Source organism: Pipistrellus kuhlii, unplaced genomic scaffold (assembly GCF_014108245.1).
Source record: "Pipistrellus kuhlii isolate mPipKuh1 unplaced genomic scaffold, mPipKuh1.p scaffold_m20_p_9, whole genome shotgun sequence".
Taxonomy (NCBI): Eukaryota; Metazoa; Chordata; class Mammalia; order Chiroptera; family Vespertilionidae; genus Pipistrellus; species Pipistrellus kuhlii.
The window spans coordinates 5,289,220-5,316,588 of NW_023425595.1; the positions used below are offsets into that span (position 1 = coordinate 5,289,220).

The 27,369-nt window shown below is 37.7% G+C and overlaps 1 protein-coding gene across 4 annotated transcripts in view; it reads right to left on the minus strand.

Moving 5' to 3' along the window:
* Positions 1-981: 981 nt before the first annotated feature.
* The window catches only part of LRRC4C (leucine rich repeat containing 4C), a 707,813-nt gene continuing 681,425 nt past the window's right edge, over positions 982-27,369 (minus strand). For all 4 annotated transcript variants that reach the window (XM_045577671.1, XM_036427214.2, XM_036427215.2 and 1 more), the window contains 2 exons: positions 24,213-24,263; positions 982-3,646 (listed from right to left, as the gene is read on the minus strand). In XM_045577671.1, the coding sequence (XP_045433627.1) occupies positions 1,682-3,604 (1,923 nt within the window). In that variant the 5' untranslated portion in view covers positions 3,605-3,646; positions 24,213-24,263 and the 3' untranslated portion in view covers positions 982-1,681. The remainder of the gene's footprint in view (positions 3,647-24,212; positions 24,264-27,369) is intronic.

A 27,369-nucleotide genomic window follows, 5' to 3' on the forward strand; every position in this document is an offset into this window, starting at 1 on the left:
GGAGGCAGGTTGTAAGGGTCACTAATAAGAGGTGTATATTTTCATTTTGCTTCACAAAAAGGCAAAAGTCACACATATATTATATGAAAGTATCAGAAGAGTGCCACAGTGCCAGTAACCTCCAAGTTACTCTTTTACTTGGAAGGCAGTGTACTAATATGTTCTCATAACTAAACGTTCTCCAGTTTCTTCATGTACCTTTAGCAGGTTACCATTGCATTAGCATTGCTATCTCTTGGTATCAATCCAGTCATTCATAACAAATTCCTTACAAATACTTATTTAAACTCTGTAATCTGCATTTGGAAAAAGAGAGGCAGCTCTTCCAGAAGGATGAAAGAATCCATGAATAAAGAGGTTTCTGTAATAACCTGATATTTCTGACATTTTGACAAACCAGGGTCACAATTTGCAATCTGGCAGTAAATCTAGAGCTGTCCCCCAATAATGAACTAATATTTCTTTAATCATATATCTCATAGATAGTGATTGATTCAAGGACATGAACCAGGTCTTGTCAATTGTGTGTCCACATTAAAAACAATGTTTAACACATGGTAGGTCTTTAATAATTATTGTTAAATGAAACCTAATTTGTTGACACCACCAAAAATGATTTTTCAACTTGGATAACAGAATACCTTTGCATTCAGACATCATACTTTGCCTCACAGCAGAATTTTATGAGTGGTAAATAAATTATACTAAAACTTTCTTCCAAGTGAAATAATATTTACTTCACAAAATCATGATTTTTAATCTGAGCATTTAAAAAGAGTGACCCTAATAAGAGGAGGGGGATATACCACAGCATACTTGAGTATATAGATCCAAAACTCAAGTCAACCTAAGAAGATAGGACCCCATGGTGTTTGATGCTGTGACTGAAAAATAATGTATTTTCTTTCTCAGGAAGTAGAAAATGGAATTACCTTTAAGTTTCTTACATTTGAGCCATACTACAAATGAGCTGTGTCCAGGTACAGAAAAACCAACAATATTTTTTATTTATAATCTTATTTTTAGCGTTTGAACTACAAATTCTGGTTCTAGAGTTGTTGAAAAGATCATGGGTTTTATAGGTGCTCATATGTAAATTAATCTGTTGTTTGTTTACTTTTTTTTTTTTTTTTTTCCTTTTCCACTGAATGGTCCTCCTCATAAATACAGAACAGGTCATTACATGAAAAATATAAGATCTTGCATTATTTTCCTTGTTCTCTCTTAAAAATCTATTTCTAATATTGCATTCCCCATTGGACTATGTCATGAGGGCATGAGGGGGTAAATAAAAGAGGAAAAATAAAGACAAAAATAGACTGGATCTCACCACTAGAATTCACCATAAAAATCTCAAAATGTAACAGAATTCTTACAAAATTTCCTAGACCAGTTCCTTAGGGAATTGAGATCTATGAAAAATATGGCAATCAGGGAAGGCAGGGACAAGATATGCGAAAATAGGAAATAAGTGCAGCAAAAACAGGTTCTGAGGAATACACATAATTTTGTCTGCTTTAGATCACAATAGAATTTTTAATAAATAAATTTCTTTTCTTTTTTGTTTTTTTTTTTGTAAAGACACTTTTTTTTGAAACAGTAGATTTAGCCCAGTCATTTGTGTCAATATTAATAAACTGTCCCTTTTTTTAATTGTTTGTTTTCTGTAGCCGTAAATGTTTTAGATCTGAGTCTCTTGTACATTGTCTTTCGAGTTCATTCGGATCAATAACGGTTCATGCACTGAACTGTGTATTGAATTTATTGTGTTAACTGTTGTTGTGTGGTTGAAGGGAGATTTGTAAGAGTTATAGTGATTTAGGTGCTCATGCTCAATAGCAGGCATGGGCAGGTGGCTTTCCATGGGTGTGTCTCCTGTAATCTCATCATCCACATTAATGATCTCAACAGTCCTTGTGGGGGCGTGATGGTTTTGCCTATGATGCTGCTTCCTCATCTTGTAGAAAATGACCAGCATCACTGCAGCCATGAGTGTGATGGCCACAAAACAGCCAATGATGATTTTGGTAGTCTTCATGACCTCATCAATTCCTGGGATCCCACTGTTCATATCAGTCACTGGGATGGTGAATGCTTTTTCTGTTGACCTTGTGCTCTGTGGCATGAGAGAGGTGGTCACATTGGTGGTTTCCCAATCAATCGCTGGAGTGGGACCTACATTGTTGTCTGTGGTCCGTGCCTCATCCTGAGAAGGTTCCATAGTCTCAACTGTGACAGTCGAAAAGTAAGTAAAAGGAGTGGTGGCTGCTGCAGTAACATTCAGGGTGGCCGAAGCAGTGGTATTTCCAACAGAATTGCTCACCATACATGTGTACATGCCTGTATCTTGCACGGTTACATTTGTGAAATTTAACGTGCCATCGCTGAGCACAGCTATCCTCACTTTGTACGCCCCGTGTGTCATGACAGTTCCATTTGGGGTGATCCAAGATACGGAGGTCAGGGATGTGGAGGCCCGACATTTGAGCTCAGCTGCCATGCCTTCGGTGACATTGAGGTCTGTTGGGGGCTCCACAATCACAGGAGCATAACATGTGAAATAATTCTGGTCCAGCTCCCCAATGTACCTCCCTTTCAGATTGGGAGGAGTGTTACACCGGGCACAGCAAGCTGTGTTGGAGGGGGCCATGTCTTTTATCCACCAGCTGAGCCAAAGTATGTCACAGTTACAGTTCCACGGGTTGTGATGTAAGTGAATCCGCTCTAGGTGATGCAAGGGTGTGAAGAGGTCATGAGGCAGTAACGTTAGATTGTTGTGTGCCAGGTTGATTTCCACCAGTGACTGAAGGTTATCAAAGGCGTTCCGTTCAATCACCTGAATCTGGGACTGTATCATCCACAGTTTTTGAAGGTGCATCAACCCCTGGAAAGAACCCGGCCTGATGGCAGACAAATGATTCCCAGAAAGATCTAGCTCATCCAGTTTTATGAGCGGTGTGAGGTTAGGGATCTCCCGGAGGTTGCACATGGCCAGGTTCAAATACCTCAAGTTGGACAGACCTTCAAAGGCACCTTCTGAGATGTACGAAAGCCTTTTCAATTCGCCCAAGTCTAGCCGGCGCAAAGAAGGGATTCTGTTAAAAGCATAAGAAGGGATGCTTTCGATGGGGTTGTTTCGCAACCAGAGCTCCTTCAGTTTAGACAAATATACAAAAGCTCCATTCGGGATGGTGGTAAGACGATTATCAAAGAGTTCCAGGGTGTTGAGGTTCGCCAGACCATTGAAAGCCCCGATCTCAATGGTTCGAATGTGATTCCTACTCAACTGTAGGATTTCCAGGTGCCTCAAGTGCTTGAAGCTGTTCACTTTGATGATCTGGATTTGGTTCTCATGGAGGTTCAGCAGCCGAGTGTTGGTGGAAATGCCATCGGGTACTTCGCGTAGGTTTTTCCGAACGCAAATCACCTTGCTGAACTGGTTGCTGCAGGAGCAGACGGAGGGGCAGGTTTGAGCCCGCACCAGACCAGCCACCACCAGAAGTTGAAGAGCCAGCAGCACCACAAGCAGGGGGTCAAATAGGGCCCTGTTAAACCTAGGACCTATCATTATCTGCTGTGGATGTAAGGTCATCTTGTTCAACATTCATAATTTATCTGGTGTGGGTCCTTCTGGAGCTCAAATAGTCTGCAATGCAATAAGAGCAAAAAAGGAGGGTTAGATCTCTTCCAATATGTCTTTCTGGAACAATGCCAGTGATACAGCCTATCAGCCATCATTTCTCAGACTAGGAAAACAACAAATTTAATATCCTTTATTGAGTAATGAGTCTCATATTCTTAGAAAAATGTTTCTGCACTTCACATTAGCAGCCATCCACAGTCCCTATTCCATCAGATATGCAATCACAGAGAAATGGAAGAATGAAGCGGAGCAACTTAATAGCATGATAACCAATCAGTGCGAGCCAAATGCATGAGGTGTACGCCACCATTTGATTCACTGTCTGATCAAATTGGAAAAGTTCAGAAAAATAGAACTTGGAAGCTATACCCACAAAACTAAAAGATCTCTTGCAAATGAGTAATAGCTGACATTTTATTTGGGGTTGTTCAATTTGCCAGGCACCCCAGAGTATAAGACCTCACAAACAATCCTATCCGGGAATGGCTACTTACTTTGCAGAGCTCGATGTAAAATGAATATGTGGGATGCCTTGTTGATAATTATTAAGAATTTCAAATCCGTAACAACAAAGCATGAAGTTAAGGGTAAACCTTCTGAGGATGAGGCCCTTTGCAATTATTATATATAGGTTGCCTGCCTGATCATTTTCAATCCTACATTCCTCTGACGTAGGAACTGTTATATTCTCCATTTTCAGGATGAATAAGTTTAGCATAGAAATAACATGAGTGTATTCACATAGTAATTACAGAGCCAGTGCTCAGATGTTCCTCTGATGCGTCCAGAAGCATATGATTTCAAATATTCAACAAAAAAGTTGCTCTGAGAATGAAGGCAAAATATATATTCATTTTTTTAAAATACTTTTCCTTTGGGTGAGCTCCACTGTAAACACTGGCAACTTACATTATGGACGTTGTGAAAATCCACTGAAATAGTGACGTGCACAAGTGTATATGAACTTCTAGAGATTCTCATATACAAAAACTCATAATATAGCCGACTGCTACCTATAGGTAGACATACCACACATTAAGTCATTGTCCATAAAGTATATCTGCTTATATTAATAGAAAAGATTTTATTATAACAGAACTATTACATGTCTTGTATCCCTATTCTTCTAAGTAGAGCTTAAGAGAAATATTAATAAAATAACTCACTTTCTGCATCTCTTCCAGTGCCAGGAGGCATTCTCAAGGAACCTATGTTACCCAGTATATGGCCCACTCCACTGGCATATCAGCGATTAGGTACCTGTGTAATGACTTCTCCCAAACCTCTTATCTCAATAAACAGTGATCTTCTATGAATTTCTTTGACTGAAAAAAAAAGGGGGGTGGGAGGGGGACGGATACCAGGAACTGACCATATTCCAATTCAAAAAGGCACTAATTTAATATTGATGTCATGTTGACTTGGGAAAGTTAACTTATCCTTTCTATGATTTAATCTCTGACTTGCAAAATGAGAGATAATGTCAATTCCCCTTATTGTTGTTGTGAGGACAAAATTAATTAATGCAGATAAAGGGTTTAGGACAATGCCTCCCACATGGTAGTAAGAACTCAAGAAATGTTAGACATTATTGTTATTATAATTACTGTTTTTGTTGTTGCCCTTGGTCAGACATTTTACTAAGTGCTGGGCATATACATTAGAAGAATATAATCCCTACCCCTGAGCAAATTATAATTCAAAAGGTGAAATACAGACAAACTGAGGAAGTGCAATCATAAACATTTGCTCTGTTTCTCTGAGACCAGGCCACATGGACACAAAGGCACTGATGGCAGAGCAACTCAGTCTGTGCTGACAAATTAGGAATTGCCAAAGGGAAGGGTTATCTGATCTCTGTTTTCTAGAAGTAGAGCATTTCAGGCCAAGAGACCAGCCTAAGTGTAGACAAGGACACATGAAATCTACTAGTCCATCCAGGGAACAGGGACAAGTTCCCTGTGGCAGGAGAATGGGGAGGAGAATGGGATAGAAGCTGGGCTGAGATCAGACTGTCAAGAGTTATAACACACACAGGAAACCCTATTTCATCCAGCCGGTGACATGCTTTATTTTTAGAAGGGAATCGTATCATCAGCTTTGTTTTTAAGAACAGCTAAAAAAGATCTTATTGTTCCAAGTGAGCCTTGGAGAGAAATCAATGCCAGAGACAGGTCCGGTTTCTTGGCCATCACTTCCCTGTCCACCACTCAAGGGCTTGAGGTGAGGGGGTGTGAAGGCCTGGCTCTTCTACTAGTGGGGAGGTTCTCAGTGTGAATTAGCTGCATTTTCATCACACAAGATGGAGAAGAGGCTTCCCCCCACCTCCCAATAATAGGAGATGCCTTACTCAAGAAAGGCAGCTGTTCTTAGCAATTCTTAAATATATATCCACATTTACAAAACCACTGAAAGGGAGCAGAGTCTCAAGAAGGTGAAGTTTAAAGTCATAGGTTGCTTCTTGGCTTCAGAGGCTTGCCGACATTTCCATCATTATGGCAACAAAGAAACAGTGGGATCCAGTGGCCCAGAGAGAATGCTCTGGTGTAAGACTTCCTAATTTCTTAGGCCTGCTTGAAACTCCAGGACCCATATATTAAGAAGACTCACTTGTCCATACTTTATACTTTTCCCATCTGGGAAAGGTGCACAACAGTGTTATACATTCAAAAGGCTTTTGTTAGGGCTGTCAGATAATATACGTAACATTACTAGCTCATAATAAGAAATATATAATAAATATTTAATATATATTAAAAATAAGCTGATGGGAGTTTCTTCTTTTCATATAAGTTAGGAGTTACGATAATATTTATCTTTCAAAGTTGTGGTATGGATTAACTGGTATGATCAGGCACATGCTATCAATAAAACATTAGTGGTATTCACTGCAAGATAAATTTGCCTGTTCTCTTATAATCCCCAGGTTGTTCTATTTTTTTACTTCTTGCTTACCTCAAGGTCTTTATTTTCCTTTTCAATTAATAAGTTTTCCATAAATAGGTCATAAGTAATGATTTATAAATTATAACTGGTTTAAATCTGATTTATAACCTACAGCAAACAATGCTTAGTACATTCATTGAATCAAATAAACTGCTATCAACAAAATGTTTTCTACTTTAACATCTAAATTGTTACTTTACATAAAAAGCCACTTTTCCACATCTCTTTCATAAGATGTTTTTATCACATCAAAAGGAAATCAATTTAAAGGTATGCACTGCACTATCCATTACCATGTCATCTGACAGCGTTTATTTACAAATGGGTTTTAAATTAAACTATAATACTTTTAGCCTGGTCCCAGAGGAGAGCTTGACTATGTCAACAGACCTTTCTTTTTTCTCTGCCCTGTGCTTCACTGCACCAAGACATACTGGAGTAACTGAGTGCCAGAGAGTAGCTAACAGGAGGCCTTATTTAGCACAGCATATTTGCTAAGTCAGCATAAACTGTCTAGACATTGGAACTATTATAGTTTAGAAGCGAGGTGGGAGAAATATACATTTAGTTAAACATAACCACCCAACCCTCCTATCCCCAATAGACACATATACTCACACTCATTTATAACAACAAACCTCCCTAAACACTGAGTACCAAAACCATTTACCACACTCAGCAGGGACACAGAGAACCCAACACCCCACATTATCATGAACACCAATATGATTTTGCTTTTTCACTGTCTTTATAAGCATCTCTAGCCTCTTCTGGGACTCTCCTGCCAAAGCAAATGGTTTGTTTCATTGTCCTTATAGAAACTTACCCAATGATCCATCACCTCTCTCAAGGAAAGCATCAATGGAAGCTGTGCTCTAAGATCTTGATTCCATCACCCCACCTTACTGTTTTCACCAATCCTGGATGGTTGTATAAAAACTTATGCAGGTCTAATCAAGTTCTCACATTGGAAAACCAACAGTTCTCAATAAAGTCTGGCCCAATTCCACCATGTCTCTCACAGGCACTCCTAAATCTTTGTGGGCTGGTGTCCTCCTTCACCCTAATGAACAATAAACTCAGCACTTAAAAGATTTTGGGGAGTCAGCTTTTTACAACACTAAAGGTGGGGTATTTATCTAAAATGTGCTTGAGCCTCAATCTCTCTTTTTCTTTCTGATTGTTGTCTAATCAACATCTTACTCCCTTACTCTTTCCCAAGAAAACTTTGTTCAGAAAAATTCACTGCCATCTTTAAAAAAAAACAAACCAAAACAAAACAAAAAAAAACAAAACAAAAAACAACAACAATACTTTCACCTTAAAAAAATCACAAAATTATATTATCTGGTTTGGGAGAGGCTGACCTAGCAGTGGTGGGTGAATAGAATTTGGTTTAAGCTAGTCTTAGACAAACTCTTCTGGAAAGGCCCAGATAGTAAATATTCAGGCTTTGCAGATCATATTGTCTCTTGCTGCAACTATTCAATTCAGTCATTATAGCTTAAAAGTAGCTATAGACAAAAGAGAAATGAATGTGTATAACTATATCTCAATTAAACTATGCATGGACAATGAAATTTGAAATATAAAATTCGAATTTATATTTATCATCTCAAAATATTATTGTTGATCTCCCCCCAACTATTTAAAAAGGCAAAAACATTCTTAACTCACAAGACACACAAAAAAAACAGGTTGTGGGCTGACTTTTGGACTATCCTTTGCTGAGTTCTTTGGTGAAGAACTTTGGCTCTACCATTCCTATAGCCAGGGACTGGTTAGGGCTGGGCATGTGACACAATTTGGCCTATGAGGTGTAAAGATAAATCAGCTGCTCGGATTCTAGGGAGATTTTTCTTCAAACACATAACAATAAAAACATAGGAAAGGAGTAGTTCTTGGGCAGATATGTTGGTTAGATCACTCCTTTCTGCTGGTGGGTGCCCCAGAGGAAGCATCATTGAAGTGTCTCCTCCCTCAGTTGTCATGTCTAAGTCAGAGTCTCCCAAAGAGTTGGAATAGCTCTCAGATTCTGTGATGATGTGATTCCAAGTAGCAAGCGCTCCAGAGGGTTTGGGTTTGTCACGTGTGCCAATGTGGAGCAGGTGGATGCAGCCGTGAATGCAGGGCCACAGGAAGTGGAGGGAAGAGTTGTGGAACCAGAGAGGGCTTTCTCAACAGACCTGGTGCCCACTCACCTGTGAAATAGATTTTTTTTTTTGTCGCTGGTATTGAAGAAGACACTGGAGAACATCACCTAAGAGATTATTTTACAGTATAGGAAAGTGAAGTGATTGAAATCATGCCTGACCAAGGCAGTGGCCAAAACAGAGGCTTTGCTTTTGTAACCTTTGTATACAAGAAAACACCATCCTGTGATCGGCCACACTGTGAAGTAAAGCCGCCTGTTTAAGCAAGAGATGGCTGGTGCTTCCTCCAGCCAGAGCTTAGAGTGATTGTGGAAATATCAGAGGTGGCTGTGGAGGTGGTTTTGGTGGGAATGACAGGAAACTTCAAACTCCACAGGTCCAGCTGTGGTAATGGTGGGCAGGATGCAGTAGGATGAGCACAATAGATTTGGTAATGATAATGGTTATACAGGAGGTGGTCCTGGTTACTTTAGAGGAAGCAGAGGCTATGGAAGTGGTAGAGAGAGTAATAGAATCCTGGGTGGTGGCCGAAACTGGTTTGGCTCAATGATAGAGCGTAGGTCTGTGGACTGAAAGGTCCCAGGTTCGATTCCAATCAAGGGCATGTACATTGGTTGCTGGTACATCCCCGGTAGGGGGGTGTGCAAGAGGCAGCTGGCTGATGTTTCTCTCTCATCGATGTTTCTAGCTCTCTCTCTCCCTTCCTCTCTGTAAAAAATCAATAAAACAAACAAACAAACAAACAAATAAATAAATAAATAAATAAATAAAATGTTGAATCTTTAAAAGAAAAAAGAATCCTGGGTGGTGACTATGGCAGGAGTTGCAGCTTTGACAACTACAATATAATGATGGAGGAGGCTGAGGTGGCTGTAGCCGTGGTAGAGGAAGCCATTTTGGAGGTGGCAGAAGCTACAGTGATGTTGGCACTTACAACAATCAACATGTAAATGGTCAGAAAGCTTGAGGATTGTATCTGTGGCTAATTGTATAACAGTTTATTTTAGTTTCTGTTCTGTAAAGCATTCCAACAAAGCATTCCAACAAAGGGTTTTAATGTAGATTTATTTTTCGTACTCATGCTGTTGATTGTTAAATGTAATAATCTGATCTTAACAATGAATACATTTGTCTTTAAAAAGAAGCAACAGTTATTTATTCTGTTTCTAGATACCCTCGTGTGGATAAAATGCCTGGAGTTTCTGTAGCCATCGAAGCAAAAATATAAGAATCTTGACTTTTGTCTTCATTTACATCCAGCACAATGCTATTCATTTGGCTCTATCACTCAAATATCATTGGATCCATCTACTTCTCTCCATTGTCCCTTTCTAGATGAAATCATCTTCATGTCTCATGAGGACCAATAAAATACCCTTTTGCTAGTTTCTCTACTTTTTAAATCACCTTACCACAATCAATTCCTCATACAACAATCAGAGTGACGTTTAAATATATAAATACCTTCATATCATTCTTCAGTTAAAATGTTCCTATTAGTTCTATACCTTTTTGGAGCAAAGTGAAAACCGTCTTGGCCTCTAACAAACGATTATCTGACATCCGCCTACTGCTTTTATCTTTCAGCTTTCTTCAACACTGAACTTCCTTCATTCCTCAAAAACTCCATGCCCCTACCCTCTACCCTCCCAAACACATACACCAAAATCCAAACAAACAACAAACAAACAAACAAACAAACAAAAAACGCTTTTTCATTGGAGTTCTCTTTGCCTGAAGCACGTGCCTTTTGATGTCTGTATAGTTGGTTTTCTTATCATTCAGGTTTTCTTTTAAATTTTGCCTTCTCAAAAGTTCCTTTTTTTTGATCAGCCAGCCAAAGTAGCCCTCCTATCACCATCAATCACAACACCTTATTTAATTTTCCTCCTACTACGTATCATTATTTGATATTTTCTCACTGACTTTATGCTTATTTTCGTACTGCCTCTTTCATCTGTTCAGTTCCATGAAGTAGTGACTTGTCTCCCCTGTTCAGTAGTATTTATCTAGAAAAAAATACTCATCAAACATTTTTCAAAGGCATGAATGAATGAATCAATGGGCATTCAAGCAGACAGGAGCAGTTTGTAGCTGGTCAAAGCTATAAATTCACTGAGGACCTAAATGATGTCATATATGCTCCTTGATCCCTGGCATCTAAAAGAGTTCCATTCACATAGTAGGAATTTTATTAATTTTTGAACCATTGTTTTCCAGTTTTTAGTTATTCTCACAGAAACTATTCCTACAAAGAAAACCTAGGGAGAACAAAGCAATATAAAGGTTATTTTGTTGCCTCCTTACTCTCTTTTTTGTTTGTTTGTGGGTTTGTTTGTTTTTTACAGAAAATTTTTCCCTGTTTTCTTTCTCTTTTTATCTATTATTGTCAATAGCAGCCCTTGTTTTAAGTTTAGCCAAACAATGCCCTCTACTGTATGTGCCTAAAAATAACACAATGGCCTTGAAAATTACCAACTTGGATGATGCCAAAGTTCTTCTCATGATTTGCTTCTTCACATGGACTTCAGATCTAGGAATGCTTGACTCAACTTCCTGGTCACTCCAATGGATCTAACTCTTAGAGCAGAGAACAAGAATTCTCATGGGCCGAGAGTGACATCATGTCCAAAGTCCTTTTAAATGAATCATTACATTCCTGCTTCTGGAGCTCATTTCAACCATTAATCAGAAAAGCCACAAGTGTAAAAGATCTGATTCTTCTGAAACAGGAACAATGTGGAATAGGCGAGGAACTGCAGTAGGCAGTGCCAGCCCCAACCTCATCTTAGTAACAAAAAGTGAAATCTACTCAGGTTCTCAAAGCAGGCCCAGAAATACAGCCAAGAACTTGGCAAAGCTAAAATAAAGTTAATTTGATTTTTTTGTTTATTCTTGCTTTGCCTCATGTGAGATAAGCATACCTGGCATGGAATTTCTGCTGGTTATGAATCTTTTTGATCATATTCACATTTCGAGGTTGGTTATTTGTAAAGAAATGAAATATAGATCACTGACTTGTTTTTTGTTTGTTTGTTTGTTTTTCAAATTAAAGGGTAGGATTTAAGATGTTCAGGAATATGTTTGTATTTTTATGATAGCTGCTTGCTGTGTTGGTCTGGTGAAATGCTTCACTGAAGAATAAAGCTAAAACCTCAAGCTCCACATACAGCTTGTTATTTAATTCCTCAGAAAATGAAATCAGATTGTTACAATGATCAGAAATGTGCCTATTTGTACCAATAATTTAAAGGCATTTTCCTTTGTTCTAAAATATATGAGTCTGGAGCCCCACCGAGGCATTAAAAATCTATTTCCCCTTTCTTACTTCTTTTTTTCAGTTTCAGGGCCATCCAATGATTAATACATGATATCTTTATATGCAAAGCTGGGGTTTTTATTTCATACTTTTCCTGGTGATGGGGTGTCTACAAAGTAACACATTGCAGATTTAGTGTAACAATACATAAGGGCCTAGACAATCACAGTTCAAGAGAACATAGCCCACCAATAGCTCCCCAGTGCTCATAGAATAAAGCCTAACTCCCTTACTGCCTTTACCCACTAGATGCCAGTAGTACCCCCAGTTATGGCAATCTACAATGTTTCCAGACATTATCAAATATTATTGGGGGAGGGGACTTTGCCCTCTTGAAAACCACTACCTTACATGACATGCATGGCAAAATGATGCTGCGCCATATTGCTTTCCCAGTTCCACTGTTATCCACAATATAGTCTAGGGTGCAGGCTATTTCTGATTCTAAAAAAGACCCCCTACTTTACCTCTTCAGGGACTTGCTCTTGTTTTCTTTATGGCCTGGAATGCCCTTGTCTGATTTTTCTTTCAAAATTGTACCCAACATCAGAGCTAAGTTTGCAATGACAATTTCTACTAAGATCTTCCTGGTCTTACTGGCCAGTATTAATACACCCTTTCCCTAAGTGTCTGTAATGCCAATATTATAGCCCTTATAAAATCTGTGTTTGAATCTGAATATTTGGAAATGCATTTGACCTATTTAATAATAAACTTTTGATTGTTTGTTTGTTTGTTAATTCTTACTTGGGGATATTTTCCATTGATTTTTAGAAAGAATGGGAAGGAAAGGAAAAGACAGACAGAGAGAAACATTAGTGTGAGAGAAACACATCAGTTGGTTGCCTCCTGCACACATCCTGACCAGGCCCAGGAATCAAGTCTGCAACTAAGGTACATGTTCTTGACCAGAATTGAACTCAGGACACTTCAGTCCACAGGCTAACAATCTATCCACTAAATTAAAACAAGTAGGGTTAATCATAAACTTTCTAAGGACATGAATGGAATAATGTCTAGACAATCAGTAAATATTTGCTGAATTGCATTTCCAAATGGAGTCCATGTTTTAACATATGTTCAGGATCCAGGGTAATCAGCTAATTTTATAATAACAAATATCGTGTCTAGTAATAATTAATGTCATTTTTAAACATTCGTTTAAAATCTTGCTTGGTGTTGACTTGTATTGACATAACCTTCAAACACGTGGTATCTACAGAACGTGTGAAGTGCAATTAACAAGTTTTGCTTGAAAAAGTTTGTGTTTGGTTTGGTTTGGTTTTTGTTGCAAAACTAGGGCTAAGAAGATGGCGGATGAAGAGCATATTCGGCACTGCATGCTTTACGAGTTCCAATTAGGAAGAAAAGCAAGTGAGGCTGCAAAAAACATCTGTAGTGCTCTTGGTCAAGATGCAGTTAGCGCCAGAAAATGCCAGCGTTGGTTTGAGAAATTTTGCGAGGGAAATTTTTCGTTAGATGACAAGAGTGGTCGAGGCCGTGTGTCCAATTTTGATCAAGAAGCTCTTCAAGCTCTTTTGGTGCAAAATCCTCAAATTACCCAACAAGAGCTTGCGACAACTTTAAATTGTTCACAAAAAAACAGTTTCCAATCAATTGCGTGCACTTGGCAAAGTCCAAAAGTTTGGAAAATGGGTTCCTCATGAGTTGACCGTCAACAACCGTAATCAAAGAGTCACAATTTGCAGTTTGCTCCTCTCTCGTCAAAACCGTTTGCCGTTTTTAGAGCAAATTGTTACCGGAGATGAACAATGGGTGCTGTATGTTAATTTGAAAAGGCGGCCTCAATGGTTGGACAAAAATGAGGCTCCGCAGCCCACGCCAAAACCTGACTTGCATGCAAAAAAAGTGATGTTGTGTGTTTGGTGGAATTTTAAAGGAATTCTTCATTATGAACTTTTACCATCTAACCAAACCATTACAAGTGCAGTGTATAGTGCCCAATTGGAAAGGTTAGCCCAAGCTTTAAGAGAAAAAGAACCCGTGCTGATTAAGCTGATTAATCGGAAGGGCGTAATTCTTCACCACGATAACGCATGACCACATACTGCAAGAATCACTGCTGAAAAACTGCGCCAGCTGGAATGGGAAGTTCTCCCTCAACCTGCATATTCTCCTGATATTGCCCCTTCCGATTACCATTTGTTTCGTTCTTTGCAAAACTTTCTTCTTGGAAAAAAAATTAATAATGAAGAATGCCTCAAAAATGCATTGACCGAATTTTTTGCATCAAAATCACAAGAATTTTACAACAGAGGGATTAAAATGCTTCCTGAGCGTTGGGCACAAGTAGTAGAAAACAACGGCAACTATATTGTTGATTAAATTTTGTTGTATTGTTTAAATAAATTCGATTTAAAATATTAGAAAACGACATTGATTATTACTAGACCTAATAATATATCAAGTTCATTGATAAGTTCCACATGTGAATAAAAAAAAATCAATAATGATATACAATTCACTATATATGGTAAAAGAGGGCTCAATAACTACTCTTTACCCTCTCCCCACAAACAATAAAGATTATAAAAAAATTGAACTTTTGAAGAAGTAGATTACCAAATATCAGCAAGTAAATGGGTGACTGAAGACAAGAGATGAGGGTAAAAATTTACCCTTACCAGCAATAAGTTTTATGCTAAATACCACATCCACAGTACCTGGCACATTATATATACTAAATATGTGCATACTAAATAAAAGGAAAAAGGAAGAAAATAAGTAATTAAAAAAAAGAAAGAAAAGTAGACTCTAGAAAGTATGGGTTATTGTAAATTGCCAATTACTTAAATGTCTAATTATATACTAATAGAATATAGAGAGTTTTAAAAAATCAGAGTTTAAAAAAATCAGAAATACTTCTGTGAAACTTCCTAGAGATTGGTTATCATGATTTACATACTATATTGCTGTGAGGATACATGAGTGAATATAGTAAGTATAATAATTTCTGGTATATATAGTCAATACTGTATGAATATTTGTCATTGTTTTTTATTATTGATATTTACCTACTGTTGACAACTAAAGTCAAATTATGGAGAATGATTAATAAATCAGTCTTCTAACCTGATGCTAAAGCAATTTGAATCATACAATTAAGATTTTTTAAGTTTTAATTTTCATCAACCATCTTATTTAATTATAATTTGTTTTTCATAGTTCAATCCACTTGTTCCTCAGAAGTTCATGAATGGGTCATGGGTAATTTGTGAATCTTTTTATATGCACATTTTTATATAAATGTGATTGTGTATTTTTATAGGAAGGTTATTCATTGGTTTTATCATTATGTTCTCTAAGAGATTTATGACTAAAAAAATTAAGTTCTACATAAAAAAAATTGACAGATTGAAGTATTTGAAGGGTCTATTATACTTCTAGATATAATTTAGCGAATTGGCAGTCTGCTCTAAATACCCATTTCTTCTGTGTTTAGTAAATGTGACTACCTTCTCATTGAAAGGAATTTTAGAGATAAAACAGGCAGATTTAGAGAGCCTTAGGAATAAAAGGGTCCATGGGGGAGGAATACATAGGTGAGAGCTTAGAGCCAGAGGGCATACATTCACAGAGAATAAAGAAAAGTCACAGAGTATTGGGAAGAAGGAAACATATTTTCACAGCGAACAGAGACATTTGGACAGATACTGGAAAGAGGGAAACATTTTCACAGGAGATAGAGGAATGTTGCAAGATAAGGGGGAAAGAAAGTTTGGGGTACCACCTGGGTTTTAGACTTTGAAGTTGATATTCTGCAAAAGAGTGACTAATTAGAAAAGCACAGGGTTATAAAATGGGGAAGGGATCCAATTAGAAGGGAGCATAAAGAGACAAAGAACTACAGAATTTATAAACCTTAGAAAAATGAGGTTTAATTGGTTACCCTCTCAGAAAGCTCTCCCTACATGGGAATTTGTATTTGCTTCCAATTAATTTCCACCCTTTTACTAACAAGTCATTTTAGTCCAATAATTTTATTTTTCAAACTTTGCAAGGTAACAACCTGCAAGAGGGAGATCTACTCCCCAAACCCCATGCTTTATCATGATGACCTACAATATCACCTTTCCAAAAAGCAAACAAACAAACAAAGGACTATACCCAGATGTGCGTAAATTCTTCAAGACAAATGTCTATTGTAAAAGATTCTGGAATGAAGCCTTCCTTTGGTGACAGTGATCCTTGGCACGCACTTTAAACACTGGTACGTAGGTGACAATTTGTCACCCCATGTCATCTCTTTATGAATTTTGTGTCAATGTAAGAATCAGGATGTTTGCATGATAAAATGGGATCCTGAGCTTCCTCGGGAGGAAGAAATGGGAACTCTATTGCTCCACATCTTTTCTTCATTTGCCATAGTTTATTCCTTAAGTGAAAATGCACTGAGATAGCATAATTGAATTGTTAATGTTTATCTAGCTCTTAGAATATTTTGGGTAATAATGACTAAAGCTGAAGGAGAAAATACCATGCTTGCTAATATTTATGAAGGTCAAGTGTATATCAGGAATAAATGAAAAATAATTATATTCCATTAAACTATAACCAAATCCTCTGTAACCCATCCTGCTCCCCACTACCCTACTCAAAAACTCTAATGTTGGATGGAGTTAAAATGCAGAAACTTGATATGTGTTTTAGCTACTCAGGATGCACAATAGAATGATTCTTTCTAGGAAATCTGAGTTTGAAAAAATGAATTAAAGGATAGCAAATAAAAGAGGCAGAACATTTCAAATTACATTTAATCAAAATATGGAAAATTATCTCCTCATGACATTCTCCTGTCAGTCTACAGAGGGTAATACAATAGTTATTCTTTTATTTTTAGATATATTTATTTATTTATTTATTTATTTATTTATTTATTTATTTATTTATACTAATATTCACATATTTTCCTATACAAGTGAATGACAGGGAAGGTAACCAAAGATGCTTTTAAAAATATAAGACCTTGGCAAGGAAGGTAGAGAAAGATTTTTATTTCAGAAGTTGGCAATGCAGCTAATGATTTGGCTTCCTACATATCCCTGGGATTGATGACTAGCTGGGAGGAGTTGATGCCCATTAACCCCCACCTGCTCATCAATCCTTAGGAAATGCCCTGTGCAAGATCATCATTGCCATTATAGGTTGAAAACAAACAAATCAACAGTAGCACCCAAAAGGCATATGGATTCTTTAATGAGTAATGCAATTTAAATTGCTTTGCAAGGCATCTGAAGAGAATAAATACCACATACATAGAGTTTTTAAAAGTACCTCCCAGTGTTTTAACAAGTACTCTCTTCCCTGATTATCATTAAAGTGTGCAAAGCTCTCATTTCCTTAACAGTGACCAGAAAGCACTAAACATGCCTGGGATTCGTTTAACTGGAGAGTGCTGAGAAGAATCTCGAAAGTCACTTCAGTTCTAATAGTATATCATTCCATGTGTGTTCACCAACACTGTGTGAACTTTATATCAAAACTCCTTTGAGTTGGTAACTCCCCATCATAGATTGTTTGAAACACTGCTGAGACAAGCCTCACATAAAAAAACTGAGTCATTAACCAATGCCAAAGGGCTACATTAAGTGAATGTATACATGGTGATGTGAATAATTACAAATAGTCTGGTGTTCAAAGGGAAATTTTGCATAGTTAGTGAAGGCTATGCAGACATGAGATTCAGTAGGATATGTACTGTGGATAAGCAAAAGGTCTAACATTTCAAGATAAAGAAAAACACAAGCATTTATCCCCTTGATAAAATTTGCTTAGAGCCTACTAAGTGTCAAGCACAGTGCTCAGTTCTTGACCCTTGGGGTCAGGTGTCTCCCATAAATCTCACAGTGTAGAGGGGCAAGAAATTACAATATAGCAGAAGATGCTAGAGAAGAAGGAACAGTTTTAGGAGGACACACTAAAGGAGAGAAGAAAGAGAGAGAGAAGGGGGAGAGCTTATTGGAAAATGGGCATGTCATGGTGAGAAATGTATGAAAATAAACATGAGTATAGGGCAGAGAGAGACACAGCATACTATTATTATGAACAGATATAAGCAGTGGGATAGAGGGAATAAAAAGTAAAGTAACAGAACTGTGAAAAATTGTCAAAAAAAGTTAGATTGCCAAAATTGGTTTGGCTCAGTGGATTGAAAGTTGGCCTTTGGATTGGAAGGTCCCAGGTTCGATTCCGGTCAAGGGCATGTACCTTGGTTGCAGGCACATACCTGGTGGAGGGTGTGCAGGAGGCAACTGATTGATGTCTCTTTCTCATCAATGTTTCTAACTCTCTATCCTTCTCCCTTCCTCTCTGTAAAAAAATCAATAAAATATTTATTTTAAAAAAGTAAGATTCTATATAAAGTCATGAGATGGGTTGTAGGGACTTGATTTTTCTCCTTTTTTTTGGAAAGGAATAAGACAATGAGAAGAATGCTTAAGAAAAAGGACATTTGCAATAACATGGAGAATAGATAGGGAAGAATACATGGTAAGGCTTACTAAAGGTCGGCTAAGAAATTATTTTAATAATTGAGGTATGCAAAGATGAGGGCCTGAACTAGGCTTTGCTTTTTATCTAAAATATAAACTGACATGCCATCAAGAAGTCCATGTCTCTGTTCTGCAGTCCTCCCTCTATATGAGACTTCTTCATACTTCACTAGCTCCCAACCCATAATTGGATGCTCTGACTTCTATTTACTCTGGACTCCCTAACCCATCAGATCAAGTGCTGCTCAACTAGACCTGGCTCCCACTGAAGGTCTCAGAGCCACTGCCTTCCAGTTTCAGCATGACTTATGCCTTTAATAAATTCACAAAAACGACCCATAAAAACCTGATAAGGAAAATCTCTTTAATTGAGTCTGTGTTTATGAGATCTGAGCGAGGGAAGGAAACAGAGTAGACTCTTACTGTGGTTTCCAGGCAATGTCACTTAATCAGAATGCAGATAGTGGGGATGACCTCCTAATTAGAACTGGAAATGCTTTCAAGTAACCTCAACACTGTTAACATTGCATAATGAGGAAGCCATGGTGATGACATGTCAGATAATGGAAATGACTATAATCAGTGATTTCCTTGTTTCCCCTTAATGACCACAAAAGAGGGAATTATACGGCCAATGCAGGACATTTGGAAATTGGATTCTTATTTATTTGCTTAAGGCAGTCCTCATTTTGCGTGGTGCCAGTGTTAACCATAGTTCATTCACATTGGAACCGAGTCCTTTTTGCACAGTTCTTTTATAACAGATTTGCACTCAGTTACCATGGAACCTTGTAAAATGAGGACTCAATTGCAATATGAATAAGCTTCAGTTAACACAGTACTGTGCAAAGGAAGAACTTCTATTTTCCTGCATTTGTTTGCCTACAATGCAGTATATCTAAAAGTAAATCGTGACAAAAAGCAGGAATACACATGAAGAGCAATAAGGAACTAAGTCCTCTAGGGTACCTTAATGGGATAAGATAGTAGGAGAGCCTATGAATGGCCCTATTTAGGCCTTACTAAACTACCTTTTCCTTGGTTCAAATAATTAAATTTTATTTCTTGGTTATTTCTCCCACCATCTTTCTTTATTATCTAAATGATGCATTTTAGAAAGAATAATCCAACAGAAAGAAAGATGGATCCTATAGATGCTAGGCGTCATTAATGAGAGACACCTAAATTTTCTGTACCCTTCTGTATAGTACAGACAGAACATATGCTCTTCCTATGCTAAAGAAATACTGAAAAAAGTAATCAAAAGTAAGTGTGACAAAAAAAAAGTATAATACACAAAATGAGGGAAGAGTATGATATGGTTGTCACTCCTATACTCCCTGCCCTATCATTTAAGATATAATTGCCACATGAACAGACATGGAAGGTAGGTGGAGATGTAAACAAAACTTTAAGATCAATTGTTGGCAAACTACTGCCCATAAACAAAGTTCAACCTACCACTTGTTGTGGTTTTTTTTTTTCAATAAAGTTTTATTGGAACACTTAAACATCCATCCACAGATATATTATTTAAGGCTGCTATCACAGTAAAGCAGAATTGTGCAGTTGTGACAGACTATATGGCTCACAAAGTCTAAAATACTTACTCTTTGCCCCTCTACAAAGCAAATGTGTTGACCCTTCTGTGGAGTATCGAGAAATATTTATTTTCTTAGCCGCTCACCTCAGTGCCAAGTTTACCAAGATGATCCATTCGGGCATAAAAAAATATTAAAATGTATATTTATAATTTGTTTCATCTAAGAAATAAGAAAGGGATTAAGACTCACTACTCTGGCAATGAAGCTATGTGTCCCATAACATATATAAGAAATCCTGAGCAAAAGAAGGAACTTCCACAACAAAGAGTGGTTACCTGCTATGAATGACCTATTCATATGCTTTCAGCACATCGTGACTGCTACTATTCCTGGGTGTCTGGGTAAGTGGCTTTAGGGATTATATTATTTATTTTTAACTAATTAATATAAAATGAAGAAAGAGGTTTATGGGGATTCTTTCAAAGATAACACAGAATGCATATTATAGTAATAAAGGAAGCCTAAACTTACAACAAATAAAAATGGTAGAGTTAACATTGTATCTCCTAGTATAAGCTCTTTGAGGCAGTAAAATAATAATTGAAGGACATGCTCATTCAGATTAATCCTTTATATATGTGTCTATGTATATGTGGATGTATCCATGTATATGTGTTTGTGTGTGTGTTCATGATCACACTCTCCAGCAATCATGCCCCATCACACCCTTATCCTAACTGTACACTCACTTCTGTATTCTCTGGGTGCTCACCAACATCTCTGACTAATACCTGACTTGAGTTTTCTTTTTTTTTTTTTTTCCTTTCCATCCCATCCTTTTTCTCTAACCAGAAACACTCTAGTATTGCTATACAAAATCAATGCCTCATCTGCCCTTAAGCTTGAGATTGTAATTGTACATGTCCCTTTGAATCGTAAGGGAACCACCTAGAAACAGGTCTCCAAGAGGCAGATTTTGTAAGTATCTCTTCCCTATTTCATTTTCTTCTTCCCTGCCCAAAGTTTCTTCCTCTCACCATAATGATAAATATGAATTAAAATCTGCTTTAAAACACACAGACATAGGACCCAAAGAAGAACTTTGGGAGTTTTAATATTAGAACCCTAGAGACCTACGTAAAAATTTCAACTTCTTTCTTCACTGTAGGGAAAGCTTGTCAATGACACTCTGGATCTCCGTTATGCTAACCTGTAAAATGGGTGTGATATTACCTGTATTTCCTTTATCATAGTTATTAAGGATACCTTGAGAGTTTATGAATTGGGAGATCATTTTAAACTATGAGTATGAGATACATTTTAAAGATCAATCTTTTTTTTTTTTTTTACTTTAAATCCATACTAAAAACAAAATAATTCAGAAGGCAAAGGAACAGCTAAAAATAAATAAATATGGTTTTCTAGCTGACATACACTCTCTGAGTATTTTACATATACAATTTTACTTAATTCCCCATCACAACTGCATGATCCTTCAATTAGATGCTCTGTTAATCACTTACCCCAAATCACACCATCAGTAATTGATCCGACATCTATCTAAATTGACCCATTTTAACCACTGCACTGCATGTACACACTTTAAGCTTTGGATAAATGGCTTATTCTTTTGGCAACTTATTTTCCTCATTTTTAAAGGGATAGAGAAAAACATCACTACTGGCTACATTATCATCACTGATCCAAATACAAGTCCATTTTTAGAAGTGCTTTATATTCATTTTTTCTTTGAAAAACTAAAACAGCATTAAAGCACTCTACCAAGACAGCTGTTTGGGGAGAAGGGGCACTAAACTTTAACCACCAGCTCCAAATTCATTTTCCTGCCTGGCGGTATATTTGGTGTGATTAACTAAGACAACTTAAATGAAATTGCATAGCAAAATATCTGGCCTACAGTAGGCATACAATATATAGAGTATGTTTTCTCCTCTAAATAAACTTATCTTTTCTCTCGGAATATAGTCAGCATAAAAACTATGGTGAAAATTAGGACTGAAGAGAAACATCAGTCTGGGTTGACTAAATGAAGGAAAAGCTGTTGTCGCATACGAATGTAGACTGTGACATGTAGACTGCAAATTTTCCACTAGGATCCTTTTTGCCAGCTTGTGCTATTCGAGTAAACTTCACTCTCAATTCTTTTGTTTTTGAAGAAAAACATTTCCAGCTAATAACACAATTACACTTAAGTATCAGAGCTCATTTTAGTATTATTGCATTTGTTAAATCTAAATGAGTCCAAATTACTTCCTCATTGCTCATAAGAGAAGGGGAGGAGGAAAACGAGGGGGAGGGAAGGACTGAGGTGGGGAGAGGATTGTGAGGGTTAAAGGAAGAGAAGGAGACATATGCACAGAGGGACAGAGGAAAAAAAAAACAGATATCAATGCTGCATATAGCCTCAAGTCTAATAAATGTCAGTAAAACTTGCTGCCCACGGTTCCTATGGAAACCCCTTAAGAGTGGAACACAGACATCTTTTGGACTGCAATTCACAAGCTGTTTATTTAATTATGATGAAACATGAGACTGTTTGGGCCAACACTATTATCATACTTATAGCATGTAGAATTCAACAAATAGGTATAGCAAAGTAAAAAGTTAATCTCTTTTTAAAAAAGAACTATTAGCTCCATGTGATTTGCATGCAAATAATATGCATCTTGAACTTATAGGACTTCACACATGATTTCCCGAAGGTGAACCCCAAATTAGCTAAATAGCATTTGGTAAAAGGGAGTTCTTCAGAGGTCTCATGCCAATTAGACACCCCCCATGCCCAGTGAACAAAACCAAGGTCACAGCATATTTTCAATTAAACCCAGGATAGCACCAAAATGCAGCACAGCTGGAAATGCAAGCGCATTATTACCTCATAGATCATTTGTGAGCAATGAATAGGTCTCTGGTGCTTTGCTGTTATACAGACATTTGAATATAAAAATAAAGAAAACAGATTCTGATTAGCTTTTGCCTTCCAAAATAAACAACCACTTTTAGGGCATTATTTCTGGTGGCCCCCTCCCCCTCCAAAAAAGATAAGAGAGAGAGAGAGAGAGAGAGAGAGAGAGAGAGAGAGAGAGAGAGAAGGGAAATACTATAAATCATCATTTTTTTTGTCTCTAATTAGAAAGGGTTTACTTTGCCTTTAATTTAGCCACAAGGTACCATCTGAAGGATGGACTCATTCAAACCCTTGTTCCTTCACTAAACAAACAGGTAGTGTCAACCTACTGTGTGTTAGGCACTGTCTTAGGGATGAAGAAGGCCAGATTAAACCCTACTCACAACTTAATTATGGACTTTTTAAAAGGGTCTGCATTAATGTTTTTGGTAAATATTCAAGGCAGGACAACTATGGTTCATAGGTACTACACTAAAATAAACCCAGGGCCCTGCCTTCCAGGAGATGATAATGGAATGGAGAAAAAAAAGACACTTGATCATAAACCACAGAGCAAAAAGTCAGTGCTTCTGCCTGCTGCCTCCTATCTCCTCTCTGTGGATAAAAATACCACCCATGGATGATGTGCTACAGTGGAGGGTAAGCATGTTTGTGTATCTGGCATGATTGGCTGGAGGGTGGTGGTGGGAGGTTGTGGTGAGGAGGGAGCTCCAGAAATATTTCCACAGGAGAAACACTAATCCAGCTTCAACTATGAGCCATCACTACCTTTAAAACATCTTTAGCCCTTAAAGTATGACTAAAGGAGGAGGCATTCACAAGAGAAGGGAATCCCAGGACACAGATATCTCTGGGGCCGAGCTGGGAACATGAAGGCTATTTCTAAACTGGCAAAGAGAAACAAACAAGGAATTTGCAAAAATAAAAATTATATATATATATATATATATATATATATATATATATATGACTCCACATATGTCTTTTCTACTATATTGCAGCCTCCTTTTTTTTTTTAATCCATTAGTTTGCAGTTGCTCATGCTGGCAAAGCCAATCACTGTTATTGGAGTTGACAGTGTATAATGAGAATGAGCCACTGCCCACTAGCCGATGCTGTGGTGTTCAGGATGTTGCGGGAAAGATTTAGCATGAATCATCACCCACCTAGCTCTCCATTGTGGTCTCCATGCATAAACAGGCAACGTGTTTGACAATCTAAAAAAAACAACACAAAAGCATACATTAGAACAATTCAGCGTATTTCTCTATCCGCAGCCACCACCATCACCACAGACAACACTGGTGACAATAATATTGAATCACAACTGTATTTTAACACTCTCCTGGGAAGAAAGCCAAAGCAACCATTTTAACCACTGACCATTTTGAACAATGCATAATGTAATGCAATTTACTTAATGCAAATAAAAAATACAATTGGTGTCAGGAGATCTGTAGTCTATATTTGGTTCTGATTTATCAGATGCATGACCTTAAGCAAGTCCCATGCTCTCTGTTTCAGTGTCTTGATCAAAACTATCTCTGAAGATCAAATGGGATCATATATTTTGAATATGGATAAGAAACAGTTAAGCAGAACTATCTGAATTATTAAGGTCAAATGACATGTTAAGAGTTTGACATTGGTTTCTGCTGCAAACTCCAATTGTTTTTTCCCCCACATCCCAAACCAAGAAAGATATGAACATCTTCTCATCTTACCCACTCTTCATTCTGTCCCCATTCTCTTCCTAACACTCTGGTGGCAATGGCAGATTAAAATTTAGAATCTGATCTTGAGGGCCACAGAGTAATTGCAGCAAAGAAACATGAAGAGATTCAGCTGGCATTTTGCACAGCATAATGAAGTAAACTGAACAATCTTTCATTCCAACAAATACAGATCTTTACAGCTTAGACATGCAGTTGGTGCAGGCTTCAAAAAAGGGGAAATCGTGAACAAGAGCAGCCAGAAAAAGCCCATGCAATTAGTCATCAACACCCAGGGACTGACACGGATATTGAAATCACCAAGAATTCTATCAGGAGCAGGATTGCAGAGAACAACAGGGAGGCAGGTGTTAAAATCTTCAAGGGATGAGGAGGAGTGAAGTGTGTGTCTATGGTTGACTCCTTCAAGGAGTTGCTAGCAGGTGGTGGAGCTCTGAAGCTGTGAGTGTTTTACTGTGTGACATGGTTTTGTGTGAAACAGATAATGTAAGTCAAAATGTTTCATAAACTTATAAGCAATATACCATGGATGGGTATCATTGTTATTCCATAAGTAAAACAGAATAAGATTAAATTTTATTTCTGAGATGATCTGTGGATTTTTTTGTCATTGGTTTTTAAAAAAAAGCTAACTTAGTCTTATGGAAAGTTTCCTCAAATCTCAGTTTCAAGAACCATTAACTACCCTTCAATAGGGCATATAAAATATGAGTTATAAGTTAATGTGCCTGGGATTTATAATAATGTGAGAGCAAGGCAATGAGTAATGTGTGCAAAAGGGACAAAGAAGAGGCAGGAAATGAACACTTAGGTCAATTGCTCAATCAAGTAGCCAATTCTCATTTCCCATATTAGGCAAAAATGAGCAGCATTAGACCTAGTGACCACTCTGTCCTCCCTGCACTTGGCTCCCAGAAAATCCCTCTCCATTTTCCTTTCACCTCACTGGTCACTAGGCTCAGCCTCCATCACTAGCTCTGCCTTATCTCTTGGGCCATAAACCTTAGAGTGCACCTGGGATCCCTTAAGGGGCTCTTCTGTATCTATACTTACTCTTAAAGTGGTCCCATAGTGACTTTAAACACCACTGCAAACTAAAGACTGCCAAAAATATAAACATCTAAAGCTGGCAACACAGATATATACCCACAAATCTAAGACTTCCAGTTGGAGGCTTTAGAAATAACCTCTCCAAAAGAAACTCTCCATTCTAACTCAACCTCCATCCCTGACAAAGGCTTTTCTAACAGCAAATTAAGCAACATATTAATTTATTAATTCACATATTAATTTATTCAACCAAGTAATCTAAGCTCCTTCGTGTGCCAAACACTATTCCAGGGACCATCCTCCTAGGATCTCAGGCTAAAGTCCTCTAGAAACTTCACTTTTTGGTTTCATCTCCACTTCTGCATCCTATAAACTCTGCACCTTACCACTTTTCTATACATTCGAAAATCCTGTACATCAAGAGTGCCATCACTTCTCCTCCCGTCCACTGCTGCACCCTAGTCCATTCTATCTCTGTGAATAACTGAATTATTCCAAAGCCAGATCTAATATCTGGTGTCTATTACTGCCCCAACCTCAGTCTTTTCTCTGTATAGTGGAGGAGTTCTATCAAAATCAAAGTCAGATAACGCTCATTCTTCTGCTCAGTATTTATTTTCCACATCACGTGGAGTAATGCTAAAGTGCACCTGGTTGCCTAGGATGACCTTTGCTTCTTTGTTCTGCATCCCTCCTACTTATCCCTGAAACCGCTAACTCACACACACTCCACTGTGGCCACACTGGCTCTTGCTGTTTCTACACCAAGCACACTGCTTCCTCAGGAAACTTTGTACTTGCTGACTCTTCTGCTTAGAATGTTCTTCACCCAGACAGAGCTGTAGCTATATAGGCACATGGCAATGGTACTTCTTTTATCCAAATATCTGTAGGCTTGGCTCCTTCACTTCCACCAACCTACCTGCTCAGAGAGATCTTCCTCAGCTCTGCTGCTTAAAATATAACTGCTCCTTTCCCCCATCCTTCTCTATCCCTTTACTCTGCTTTCTTGCTCCTTCAAACATTTCTCACAGCTAGAGATAATGTGGATGTATGTATGTATGTGTGCATGCATGTATTTTTGTCTCCAACAACATTAAGTCACAGGACATAGAGTTCATATAATTTTTTGATGGCGCCTATCAGTGGTCCAATGATATAGATAAGGAAACAAAAGGCAAGAGAAGTTGAGGGCCTCCCTGAGAACTTTTCTAGAGAAAAACGGGTAAAAGGGGGAGTATAAACATGGAGATGATGATGAATCCTAGGTCAGAGCATGTGATAGCATACAGAATGTATGTTAATTAAATCCCAACATTACATGTAGTGATTTTGTGACTTAGGCAAGTTCCATGATATTTTTAGCCTTCAATTCCCTTGTCTGTAAAGCTCCCTCAGAGCCGAAGGTTTTTTTGTTCATGAAATGAGGTGGTGCCAGTAAACCAACTAGCTTGGCATTTTTGCAAGCTCTCAAAAAGAAACAACAGAGTATCTCCAAAAATGTATGCACACACTTTGAATAATTATAAAGGCATTGTTT